Source organism: Eriocheir sinensis, chromosome 3 (assembly GCF_024679095.1).
Source record: "Eriocheir sinensis breed Jianghai 21 chromosome 3, ASM2467909v1, whole genome shotgun sequence".
NCBI classification, from domain to species: domain Eukaryota; kingdom Metazoa; phylum Arthropoda; class Malacostraca; order Decapoda; family Varunidae; genus Eriocheir; species Eriocheir sinensis.
This window is the reverse complement of record NC_066511.1, coordinates 22180495-22193794: the sequence shown is the minus strand read 5'-3', so window position 1 is coordinate 22193794 and position 13300 is coordinate 22180495. Positions and strand designations below refer to the sequence as shown.

General features: G+C 40.3%; 1 protein-coding gene across 3 annotated transcripts in view; it reads left to right on the top strand.

Annotated features, from left to right (window-relative positions):
- The first annotated feature begins 3649 nt into the window (after positions 1–3649).
- The window catches only part of LOC127006608 (enoyl-CoA delta isomerase 2-like), a 26879-nt gene continuing 17228 nt past the window's right edge, over positions 3650–13300 (top strand). Inside the window, exons 1-4 of one of the 3 annotated variants that reach the window (XM_050876712.1) lie at positions 3650–3817; positions 8152–8279; positions 8555–8748; positions 10011–10136. In XM_050876712.1, the coding sequence (XP_050732669.1) occupies positions 3774–3817; positions 8152–8279; positions 8555–8748; positions 10011–10136 (492 nt within the window). In that variant the 5' untranslated portion in view covers positions 3650–3773. Of the gene's footprint in view, positions 3818–4358; positions 4448–7741; positions 7777–8151; positions 8280–8554; positions 8749–10010; positions 10137–13300 lie in introns of those variants that run through there. The other 2 variants (XM_050876703.1, XM_050876721.1) reach the window with 2 other exon arrangements.

Sequence of the window (13300 nt, the reverse complement as noted above, 5' to 3'; positions counted from 1 at the left end):
AACATTACTTGGTGATGTATTTAGAAAACATAGTGTGATAACTAGGGCATATCCGATTGTTTAGTTTTCTAAATTTTGTCCAGTTTCAGGTTAAATGAAAGTTGTGATTGTTAACCTATCCTTGCAACTTTAAAGCTTCAGGAGACATAAATGCAGATTATTTACGCATCAAGGGAACTTTCAAGTTTTCCTGTGAGTAAAATGGTGAAAGTATTGAATCACTAGAAGTGCTGTGCTTTAAATGACTTGATATACTTGATATTTTTTTTTTTTTCTAACTAAATTAATGTATATTACAGACAACTTCCCTCAGGATTATGCTGAGTGTTTTTATGTACATAAGGCAATAAATAATAGCTGTGACACTTATAGAACAGAAAAAAATGTAACTGACAACAAAGACCTTGATTAACCTAAAGTTTCCAAAAGATTGATTTTCACTAAACATGAAATTTAAATATTTGAAAATATTGTGTCGCAGAAATTTTCACGACTAAATTTTCTCTGATTGCTTGTGACAAGATTGAGTTATAGGTGAGGAGTTTATTATATGAAATTGTTGACACTGTTAAGGAACATTTGTACTTATATGCATTACACTTATCATGTGAGGACGTAAAGTAATGCTGCTAACTAATGCATAAATAGGTTTTCTTTAAATGTCGCATTCTTTTTCATAACTTTTTACTTTTATTTTCCCATTTTCTCTGCCTCCCCCCTCTCTCTCTCTCTGCGTGATATATTCCGATTCTCCACTTTCCTTGGCTTCTCAGTCCTCTATCCTTTACCACTAGGTTTTGGAATTAATGTCAAAATTTCCATATACAACCTAATTTTCCACATCCAAAAAGATATGATTAGGTACAGGTAGATACAAAGTTGGAGGCACACACTATAGCTGGGAATGGCCTCAGGGCTCATCTCCGTTCCATTGGCCCTTAAGCCCGTAGTGGGTGCCAAAAGGATCCACGTGGCTCAAGGCCATCACAGGTGTGTGTGTGTGTGTGTGTGTATTTTGCTTAGTTCAGTGCAGTTGTTTTCCCTCCTTATTTATTTAAGATTATGTGAAATTACGAATGCAGAGTCTTTAAAAATCCTCTTGATATGAAGTCTGATTGGGCGTGTCATGCTGGGGGGGGTCCCCTGGCCATACTGCAGCTAAATCTAGCCTTTAGTATGCTTTAGATGAATGGAGGCTTTCACACGCAGCCACAACCATAAAAAGTTGCGCTGCAGAGAGTTTGAGTGGTTGTCTTCGCTGCCGGTGGGGACCATAAAAAAGTAGCGCTACTCATCACGATATGTGGCATTCAAGTAGCTTTCACATGTAGCTACAGCCACGCCACTATTGTAGCAACGCGTGCGTGGTACGACTGTAGCGCTATACTACGCCAGTCTGGGCGTGAAAGTCAAAAAGGTTGGTATATAGTGACTTAAGGAAGGGGTGCTTTACCCATGCAGTCAACTCCATGTGTGTGTGTGAGATTTATTTATTTTTACTTATTTATTTATTTATTTATTTATTTATTTATTTTATTTAATTTTTTTTTTTTCAAGAAAGATCAGCAGAGCTTCAAACAAGCATATCAGCGCCACCAAAGCGCGTTAACAGCGCCACTTACAGGCGTCAGCAGAGCAACCAAAGCGAGTTATAGCCTTTTTCATTTAGGGCAGTGATTCTCAAAGTGTGTGCCGCCATTATCTCGTTAGTGTGCCGCGAAAATTGGGGTGGGATTTTGATTTGTGTACATAATATAATTAAACTATTGTAAATTGTAATTTATATTTATCATGAGTGACTAATTATTATATGAGTAAGACCTAAGTGAGTCAGAAATGGATAAATTGGAAGTAGGGCAAAATAGGATCAGTAGGTTAGCTTTGAATGCACCAAGGTATGCAGCGGTGGAAGCATTGAGGGGTGATATGGGGTGGAGTACCTTTAGGGAGAAAGATTAAGAAGGCTACCCTTAGATACAAAGTTAGACTGGAACGAATGGGTGACGCAAGACTGGCACGGAAGGTTTACTTGTGGAATGTGCATGAGAGCAAATGGATTAAGAACTGCATGAGAAAGGTTGGTGACAGTGGTATGCGAGTCAGGTGGGTGAGCAGAGAGGAAGGGAGGCGTTTCCTTGAATGGAAGGTGACTGACAGGAACAGTGAGGGTCTAGAATGGGATGTGAGAAAGTGGAAGAGAGAGATAGACAGTGCAGTGAAAGGTGACGGTCTGAGGAGGTGGAAACATGCGATGGAGGGAAAGAGTGCTTTGGAATGGTACACTGATCGAAAAGGAAGCCCTGCAGTGTGTCAGCTGGTATGATGGAAGCCTGGGTGGTGATCTCCAAGCTCGAGCGCAGTGTATGAATGTGAATGCAAGAAATTACAGGTGGTCTGAGTCCCACAGCAAAGTGTGTCAGATGTGTGACAGGGGTGTGGATGAAACTCGCGCATGTGATACTGGTACGTGTGTGGGGGAGGTACCGGAGAGAAAGGACGGAGATGATGAGGGTGGCACTGAGTGAGATGGGCTGGGATGTGAATGGGAGGATTGCAAGAACGGAGGGAATGGATGCTGCTGCTGCTGCTGGGACTGAGTGCTGAAGCAAATGAGAGAATTATAGAAGCCATGAAGAGTTTTTTGGAAAAGATGTGGTGTGTAAGAAATAGGGAATAGGATGATTTGTAATGGATACTGCTTGTTTTGTTTTTATTTTTACAGGTTGTGCCGATATGAAGGCCTGACTCCAACCTGTATATGCCTTTTCACTTGTGTTCTAATGTGATTCTGTTGATTTCTCGACCTCCTTTGAAATGCGTATTACTCGATTTCATGCTCCCCCACCCAAAAACCCCGTGTTCCCACAGGTCCCCCAAGATCGTTGAGGGCAGGGGATAGGCATAACTTGAAAAGAGGCATAACTCGAAAAGTAGACATTTGCGACGGAAATGAGGTACAAAATCATGCAATTCACTACATTTATCACCAGAAAAACATGAACCACGTGAGAAAATCGTTGGTTGGGTGAAACCGTAAATTGACCAAATCTTTAACTATAGATGTTTTTTCGTAATAGTTATGTAAAAGTATAATGTGGGGAGTACGATAATATGGCATTCCTGATAAAGCGCCTCTAGCTCGCAGCCGCAAAATAGCTCGCAGAGGGAGGTTCAACTTGCATACTTTTTCTATATTTCACTCTTATCGTTCATTTGTCCTGTTTCGGCTCCAACACATGGCACAAACATCAGAGCAACACTTTTAACCAAGAGATGGTTTTAAAACAAACGAATAGGGGAGGTTTAAGAAAGAATCACTCCCATGACTTTCACTCGACAGCAGTTCTTGCTTGTTCGATCTGTTGTTTGGATGTGTTGTTTTCTTGCCGGCAATATCAAACCTGGAGGAAGATATCAAACATCACAAAGATCATAAGTGAACATAACTAGAATGAGAACGGGAAACCAGGGAAAATGCAAAAATAAGGCAGTTGAAAATGGCCAATGCTGGGAGGGAAGAGAATGGAAGAGGATGGGGAGGGAAGGGAGAGATTTACCGTATCCTAAAATCTCTATTCCTAGGCCTAACAATTACTCCTATCACTTAATTACAGGTAAATTAATATGTTTTCCTAATGTGGATTTCCAGTTGCGCATGCGTGGTGGACAGAAGAGCGACTTATTTCTGCGAGGATATATTTCTCGTAACACCGCCGGGCCGCTTGCTCTCTACCTCAGAAACACCGGCCAGCTGATTACCCAAGGAAACAAACATGGCAAACATCAGATGCTTCTCCAGAGTATTTGCCGCCTACAGGTCAGTGCCGCTGCCAACACTAAGGCAATGCATGTGGTGAAGTAATAGTGGTACTGATATTCTTAGTTCAACATCCAGGGCGCAGCAGTGATGGTGAAGAAGGTCAGGGGGCCAGCAGTTCGACAGTCCAACACAGCCATTGTAAGCTCCCTAACCAAACAAATTTTTCCACAAGGGGGGCGCAGCTCCCCTTGGTTAGCAGGGGGCGAGGGTGGCTGTTAGGTTATAAAGTTAGTACTTTCCTTACTTTCGAGACTAGGGAATTTTCCTTCATATAGTGATTTTTCTATGGAAATTTTGGAAGCCCATTTTTCAGTGATTTTGGCTCCCCCCCCCAAACTCCGGTTCCCCACAGTTCCCCAGGCTTGTCTTGGGGGGTAGGGGGGGCTGGAGTGGCGAAGGGGGAGGCGGACTTCTTATAAAGTATTACCATTTGTTCTCCTTCATATGGCAAATAATTTCCTCCCTTAGCAGTGACTCCATTAACTTGCAGAACACACTTGTCAGGCTGATCGGTCTGCAATTTCCTGGGTCACACTTGGTTCCTTTCTTGAAGATGGCTGTGACGTGGACAATTTTCCAGTCTTCTGGCACCACACCCTCCTGTAATGAACTGCTTAAGAGAATCCGGTAAAGATTCGTATTAGGTCCGTGCCAGTATCTCATAATCTACTTTATGAAACATCAGTATCTCTTCATATATCTTTTCTACAAACCTTCAACAGTCGGTAAATGTCCAGAGAGTTGCCCATCTCACCACGGTACTTCTCACCCTAACCATGGGTTAGATCTCATAATTCTATGCATTTTGAACCCCATATATATGCCTTGCAAATTGATAGAATCGCTGCTAGCGATTTTTGAAAAGTTAGTGTTTTGGTAATTATGGAAAATCACTCCGCGCCTCCAAAATACGATATTACGCCTCCATATTGTACTTAAATGGACGAAATACATGTCCCTTAACCATAATATGAAGGCGGAAAAACTTAAAAGTAATGAAAAAGTGGTAAAGGTAGTGAAAAGGCATATTATACATACGCGGGGTGTGTTTACATGGTGACGCCATTGCGATGTGAGCAGCGTTGCCAACGATCCGGTTAGAGATGGTACGCTTAGTTAGCCGTTAGCCCACGTATGTGAGACCAGGTCCACCACGCGTGTTTTTTTTTTTTTAGAACACGCACCTTTACCCGAAGGCTTTTGTGAAGGTTTGGGCCGGGTATAGTATTAGAGAAAGGTGCGTGTCCTAAAAAAAAAAATAATAATAACCACGCGTGGTGGACCTGTCTCACATGCGTGGGCAAATGGCTAACTAAGCGTACCATCGCTCACAATATCCTTTATCCCAAATTAGTTAAAGAGTATAATAAAATCCATTCATCCATATCTGACCATCTGCCATCCGTGGAACTATAAAAGTAGGGAGAATGGTCAGGTCCATTAATTAAGTTCAGTGATGACAATATAAAGGGATGTAGTAGCAAATATGTAGCCTACAGTTCATCTGCCTCAAAATGTATTTTCTTTCCCATTTGTAGCATTTGATTTGCAGCCGCGTACTGCACACGTTTGCATTGCGCTGACCACCGGGTACCGACCGCACTCGCGGTCTCGAGTCAACTGTCGCCAAATGAGACACTGTATGCTTTATTTTACCCTGCCATCGCTAACCTACCGTACCATCGATAACCGGATCGTTGGCAACACTGCTCATTTCCCAATATGGCTGCCATCAAAACACATCGCGCGTATATGTAATATGCTTTTTCACTACCTTTGCCACTTTTTGTTTACTTTTAAGTGTTTCCGCCTTCGTATTATGGTTAAGGGACATGTATCTCGTCCCTTAAGTACAATATGGAGGCGTAATATCGTATTTTGGAGGCAGGGGAACAAAGTATCCAGTCCCCCCTCCCCCGTGACGCCCCGAGGCGGCCGCAAAAAATCACTAACTTTTCAAAAATCGCTAGCAGCGATTCTATCAATTTGCGAGGCATATATATATGGGGTTCAAAATGCATAGAATTATGAGATCTAACCCATGGTTAGGGTGAGAAGTACCGCAGTGAGATGGGCAACTCTCTGGACATTTACCCAACAGTCATGGAAACGCTTTGAAAATCCAATTCAAGGACTTTTTTTTTACTCTTGAAAATAGGGGATAATGTTTACGAAAGCGCGTCGCCTCCTCTGCTGGCCGCGGCGACACTGCAGCCGCCGCAGCCGCAAAATAGCTCGCAGAGGGCTTAGGGTCGGGGAGCATATTTAAACTACTCCAACCGAACTTTACGACCTACTAATGGGGGGGCTGCGCCCCCCTCGACCTCCCCTTCTAACCAGGGGGGGCTACGCCCCCCCCTGGACCCCCCCCTCATGTATATGTGACTTATTTCAGCGAGGAGGTATTTCTCGCAACACCCGCTGCAGTGTCACCGCGGCCAGCAGAGGAGGCGACGCGCTTTCGTAAACATTATCCCATATTTTCAAGAGTAAAAAAAAAGTCCTTGAATTGGATTTTCAAAGCGTTTCCATGACTGTTGAAGGTTTGTAGAAAAGATATATGAAGAGATACTGATGTTTCATAAGGTAGGTAATGAGATACTGGCACGATCCTAAAACAAATCTTAACCGAGAATCCTTAGGGGCTCCAATAAGTCCTCCGTCAATTCTTTTATAACTCTTGGGTGCATCCCATCTGGTCCAGGCAACTTGTTTCTCTTAAGCTTCTGCTGCACCTTCCTTATCTTATCATGTGTCATTTCTAAGATATGATAAAATAAGGAAGGTGCTACAATGAGTAAGTGTGTATTTGTTTTCTGTGTTGTGATTAGATAATTTCTCGTGTGTCTCGATACACGCAGAGAGTAATAGAAAAAGAGAATAGAAAATCTCTTCATTAAATATTGTACCGCAGTCTAAAATCTGATGAGGGAGGCTGTTCCAGTCACGTGTGGTGCATGGAAAGTATGAGTGCTTGTATGCGTCAGTGTTAGTGTGATATGTTTGGTATTTATGGATGTGTGTGTTACGAGTACGTTGACTTAGTGTTGTGTAGGTATGTTTGTGCGTCACTGTCAATGTGAGTGTTTGTGATCTTGTACATAAGTGTAACTCTGTGTGCTTGTCTGCGCAAGTGAAGAGGATTCCTCCCTAAAGTTTCACTTGCATGTGAGAGAAATCACTGGCAAGGCTGAAGGCATTGGTTACAGTATTTTAAAGGGTACCCTTTGCAGATCTCCTGATTTCATGAGGGCAGTTTTCGTCTCTCATATTTGCCCTATCTTGGACTTTGCCTCTGTGATTTTGTTCACTGGATATACAGGAGACATTAGGCTTTTAGAAAATGTTCAGAGGAGGTGGACTAAGAAAATTGCTGGTTTTCATGATCTGCCATATATTGAATGTCTCGCTAGATTGAGTCTTTACTCCATTAAAGGAAGGTTGATCAGAGCTGATCTTATTATGGTGTTCAACATTCTGAAAGGGTTTTGTCCGAATCTAGGTCACCTCTTTGTTAGAAATCACAACAGACACGAGAGGCCACTCCTTCAAGCTTTTTGTTCCTCGTTACAACACTGATGCTCGAGCTCGTTTCTTCTCAATGCGGGTCATTAGCATTTGGAATGATTTACCCGAATCAGTTGTCGTAATGAAGTCTGTTAATGCTTTTAAACGGCATCTCGACACTTCTCTTGGTCAACTTTTGTATGATTTTGATTGACTTTGGGTTGTTGAGTATCACTTTGAATTGTAAAATTGTGTCCTGTGCTGTGGTCTTCACTCAGGATTGCCAACCTGACTGCATTGTCCTGCCACTTGCTCAAGAGTATATGGCAGTGGTTTGTGTGGTCTTGGTGATGCCACATTAGCCAACCGTCAGAACATCTAAAGGACAATCTACTTGCTGTCTTGGTTGGAGGCATCACTTGATTCTAGATGGGGTTCTCCCCATCTAGGTAAGAAATGTTTATCTGTTGGCCTAAAAAGACTACTGAAATGGTTAGCAGACACCATTGCAGTTACTGGGCGTGGTTGGTTAAAAAAATATTCTTGGTTTGTCCCCGTGGATTTCTGGCCCTCTGACCTTGTGCGTTATATCCAAAATCCATTGTAAGCGGGTCCATTGTACTGAGAGTTTACTGTACCATTAGTTCTGGCCAGATCTTAGGCTTAGCTTTATGTTGGATCTGGGGAGCCGATAAGGTAGATTCATGCCTTCGAGTTAGTTATTTCAAGTCATCGTGTGGTTCAGTGTGTCCCCTTATTTAAATTTGTTTCCCCACACTTGGAATCCCCCACACATAATTTTGATATAATCTTTTCCTGTGCAGGCAAGGCATCGTGTCAAGCTACCACCGACCAGCATCCTTTGGGGTCTCTCAGGTGCGATGGATGAGTGGTGTCTCACCACAGTTTGAGGAGGCAAAGACCCGTCTTGGGGCTCTCAAAGAGGATCCTGGTATGTCTCCTTAAAGATTCATGCTGTAAGAAAGAATTTATTTTTTTCCTGGAAATAATGTTAGGGTAAGTGTGCATTGTAATTCTACTAAATATATGAGAGAAGTGGAAATTATTATGTTCAGTGCATCATCCCCACTCAGTTACAGTACCTTGCCATTATAGTTTATTCATAATATGTACTTTTCTTGAGGATGTTTCAATAATCTATTTATGAAAAATATCATCAAAGAGTACTAATGTACATATATAGCTTCAATCATAAACAATCCACAGGAAATGAAACGAAGCTGAAGATTTACGCCCTGTTCAAGCAGGCAACGGCAGGTCCAGTTACAACAAAGCGCCCTGGTATGATTGACTTTGTGGGCCGTGCCAAGTGGGATGCGTGGAATGCCCTTGGAAGCATGACTCCAGAGGAGGCACAGAAGACTTATATTAAGTTGGTCAACTCACTTGTTGGTGAAGAAGTGAGTGTTGTCTTATTCATGTGCAGTAAAAGAAAAAGAGCCGGAAAGAATCGGAACATGCTAAAATAAAAATCTTCATTTTGTTTTAAACAGGGATACAGTATTCATAATCAAATACAGTATTTGTTTGTATTCATATTCAAATTATTTTTATCATAAACATATTCTCATTTATATTTGAATACTTGGGCAAAATATTTGTGTTCTTCAAAAGACAGCACCAAAGCTTACTAATGATATAAATTTAAATAAATGGAGGAGGAGGTAAAAGCTCAGGACATTAAGCTTTTTTGTTTTATATATATATATATATATATATATATATATATATATATATATATATATATATATATATATATATATATATATATATATATATATATATATATATATATATATATATATATATATATATATATATATATATATATATGAGGCGCCGCGTGCAATATTGGGGTGAGCGCCAACCACGTGGGTTTGGAGTTACGATCATATACTACTATTTTGACTCTTCCTCTTTTATCCGAGCAAGTCGTTTACCCCAAATCAACACTGGAAATAGAGTAAAAAGTCTCGGGAAAAACATATCTCGCTCAAACATATGCTCCACGCGAGGTAGGGTGGGCATGCTGGCGAGGAGTAATGGCATAAGTTCCCAGTGGGCTCTGGGAGGAAGTGATGCAGTTGCCATGTCTAGCTGATCTGATTAATTTCTCGTACAATTTCTAACTTTGTTTGATAATCAATAGCTGACTTAATGTACTTTTGTTTGTTGTACTTTTTATAATTGACTAGTGACAACTTTTAACTTCTAGTTCTTTCTGAGTGAACATGACTAGCTTCATTAATTACAACAATTTGCATTATCTTCCGACTTCCTACTGCTCTAAATCCCAGTAAATCACAATACGATTAAAAAAAAAAAAATACTTCTGGTGGATTTTCTTCTTTTTTTCAAAATCCAAGGTGTTTTTTTGTTTTTTTCCTTTTTCTTTTTGCGCTTCATACATAACACGGGCAGTTTTGTTTTTACATAAGCTTCATTTTGGTATCAAAATGATGATTCTAGCTTTAAAACCAACAAAAAAATTGCAATTTGAAGTTGCAAAAACGTCAACTACAATTTCTGAGGTTTTTAAAAACTGGCGCTTACCCCAATATTGCATGTGACGCTTCATATATATATATATATATATATATATATATATATATATATATATATATATATATATATATATATACCTAGTATTTTATCTTTTCAGGAAACCAAGGCAGCTGAGAAGGCGGAATCAGGCCAAAAATATAACAACCTCATTGTGACATGCCAGGATGGCCTCAGAGTGATTACACTCAATAGGCCATCAAAGATGAATGCCATCACAGTAGAGGTATATATCTGTCTGTCTGTCTGTCTACACACAGCTAGAGAATGAAAAAATCTGTTGAAATTGACATATGCCACACACTTAAAATACCCTATTACTATAATTCTAAAAGAGGAAAGTGAACACTTGACAATCATCACCATGTCAGTGCTGTCTTATCACTCCTTCCTCTTCCATACTCCATTCCTATTCATGTTGCATGAGATGAAAAGTCTCGTACCAAAAAAGAAAAAAAACACCATAAAAACAAATTACAAGCTCTCTTTCAGTTCCACCACATAATAAAACAAGGAACTAAGAAAAGTAAAGATATTTAAGAAATAATTGTGGTGTTCTGTGAGACCACCTCATGAAGGCTGGGTAGGATTTATATTTCTTATGTACAACTTTTTCCACACATGATGTAAGGTGGCAAAAGAGAATAATCAAGAGGATAGTATCAGGACATCTCTCCTCCCCAAATTGACCTCTGTTTCGACCACTCCTCTTTACTCTTTCACATAGGAGCAGTAATTTTTTTATTTTTTTAAATTTTTTTAGCTACTCCCCTTGCTGTTAAAAAAATAACAATAATAATAACAGAAAACCCCTCTTTCTTTTTTCATGACAATTTTGATGTCAAGTCCTCTGATCATCTCATAATATATGACCAACAAATTATGAAAACATTTTCAGGGGACCCTTTGTATTTACCTAGTTGTTGTATACATGCCTGAACTATGAGTGTGGTCCTGTCTCCATGTCTATATTCATCCAGCAATTTTTTTAAGCTCTGTTCACTCTTTGCTTCCACCACTTCTTTTAATTCATTCCAAGTATTTATGTATCTATGAGGAAAACTATATATTACCTTGTGTCAGTTAGACACATGCCCATTCTCAACTTTTTGTATGATCTCTTAACCCATCTGCTTCAGGTAACTTGAAGCTACGATTGGCTGAGAAACGGCTAAATATGGAATGACTGTGAGGGTAGCAAAATAGCATAGTGTGTGCATTAGCGTGCTCTTCTCATACCCATGCAGCTGCTGCTATTTTATTTATTTATTTATTTATTTTTTATTTATTTATTTTTTTTTTTTTTCAACAAAAATCATTGTTACCTGGTATTTTTGGTTGTATAATAAACTAAATAAATGCTAACATCCAGCCCTGACACTCCTACTGTCCACTGACCCGGGAGTGACCTACTAATTCCCACATGTCACCATAGCCTCCTTTTTTCTCAAGTTCAAATTCAGTGTCTTAAAAATTTAGTGAGCGCATTTTTCGGTGAACCATAAAACCAATCTATAAAATTATGTTTGTCAAGGGTCTTCCTGAAGTATGTGTAAAATACGTGTCGTAACATCTCTTCCCCCCTTCCTCTTGCCTTCACCAGGCAGCAGTTGTCAGTAATAGCAGGCCAGAGAAATTTTAGGGTTGCCATCCATTCCTTAAAATATGGATTTGTTCTGTATTGGAGGATGGGATGTTGCCCTCCATATTTGTTACAAATCAAAGTGGCAGCCCTAACTGAGGCTCTCTTCCCATTGTTTTCTGCTATGAGCACTCTCGTCTTGCAGTGAAAAAAGGGAACCCATGCTAATGTCTTCGACTTGTACGAAGAGACATGCTAGTCCTCGTCGAAAGACCGACATGGTCGGCTAGGCTGACGTAAGCCGATAGAGTTGGTCTATCGGCATCCTCCCCTCTGAGCCGTCACTTCGAGGACGTACGCGCTTGACCATGACGGCCTCCATATAGCCCGTGTCCCCGCCCGGGGGTTGGCGACAAAAAAAAAGAAGAAAAAGGATGCTCGTATACCAAGTCACCGCTCGTAAACCAATGCATTTTTTGTGAGACTTCTGCTCATAAATCAAAACGCTCGTAATCTAAGGCTCGTGAAACTGAGTATATATATATATATATATATATATATATATATATATATATATATATATATATATATATATATATATATATATATATATATATATACATTATAACATAATCAGTGCCAGCACTGAGCCCTGTGGCTCACCAGTCACCTTTCCTCCAGCTCGATCTTTTTTTTTTTTTTTTGTTTTTTTTCAGCCTACTGCGCCGTTAGGCTTTTTCACTGGTCGGGCCTGATGGTCGGCCCAGCCCGTTGTGGTGCAGGCGAGTGTTTATAGTGGCGCCATCTTGTTTTGGCTCATACTGCCCCCCGGAGCTCATCTTTGAGCCTCTCTTTGGAGAGGTTATCTAGAGTCTGGGTTGATAGGTGGTCTTCAGGGCAGCATGTGGGTAGTCTTAGGCCACTCGGCGGTGACTGAAAAATCCCAGCTGTGTGGCGGCCAGGATTCGAACCCACGTCCCTCCTGGTTCTCCCAGACACGGCGCCGGCATGCTAACCACTCAGTCACCGCCTCCCCGATCTCTTATCACAGTTATCATTTCTCTTTCTTTCTTATAGTCTTAATCCAGTCTTTTACTTTCCCTTTCAAACCTCTTGTCCCATACAGTTTCCATAACAGTCTTTTGTATGAGACTTTATCAAAGGCCCTTTTTAGATACATATATAGAATCTGCTTATCCATCTTTTTCTTGTGTTGCTTCTTTTCTTCTGGAGTAGAAACTTATCTGATTTGTAACATAATCATCCCTTCCCAAACCAAAATTGCTTCTCTGATACTATTGCCTTTTATAAATAGGAATTATATTCACTTTTTTCCACTCCTGGGACTTCCTCCATTTTTAATGAACATAGTAAAATAAAATACTTTTTTTAATACCTTTTATGAAAAGCAGCTTGCATGTCTGTTGCATATTAACCCTCTCACGCACAGTAAGTTTCTCTTCCACTCACCATGCATCTCTCAGGCCCAACCAGCCCTTTTTTGCCGCCACGAAACTCTATATTCCAGTACGTATTTTACCATCACAGATATATCGTACCCCAATAAATTTGGTATCAATGGCTTCATAAAGACTTATACTAGAACATGCGCAAATAAAAATAGAGGAAAAATATATATAAACAATAGAAACTCGTTTCAAGTCTCCGTATAGAGTATTGTAGACAATAAATCCTAAGTACCAACTCTTCCCCACTTGCTATCTCGAAATTTTGTGGGCCAACTTTTTAGCCGAATATATGTTTCGAAGCAGAATTTAGTGAGGATTCTTACGGTATCCTCAAAATCC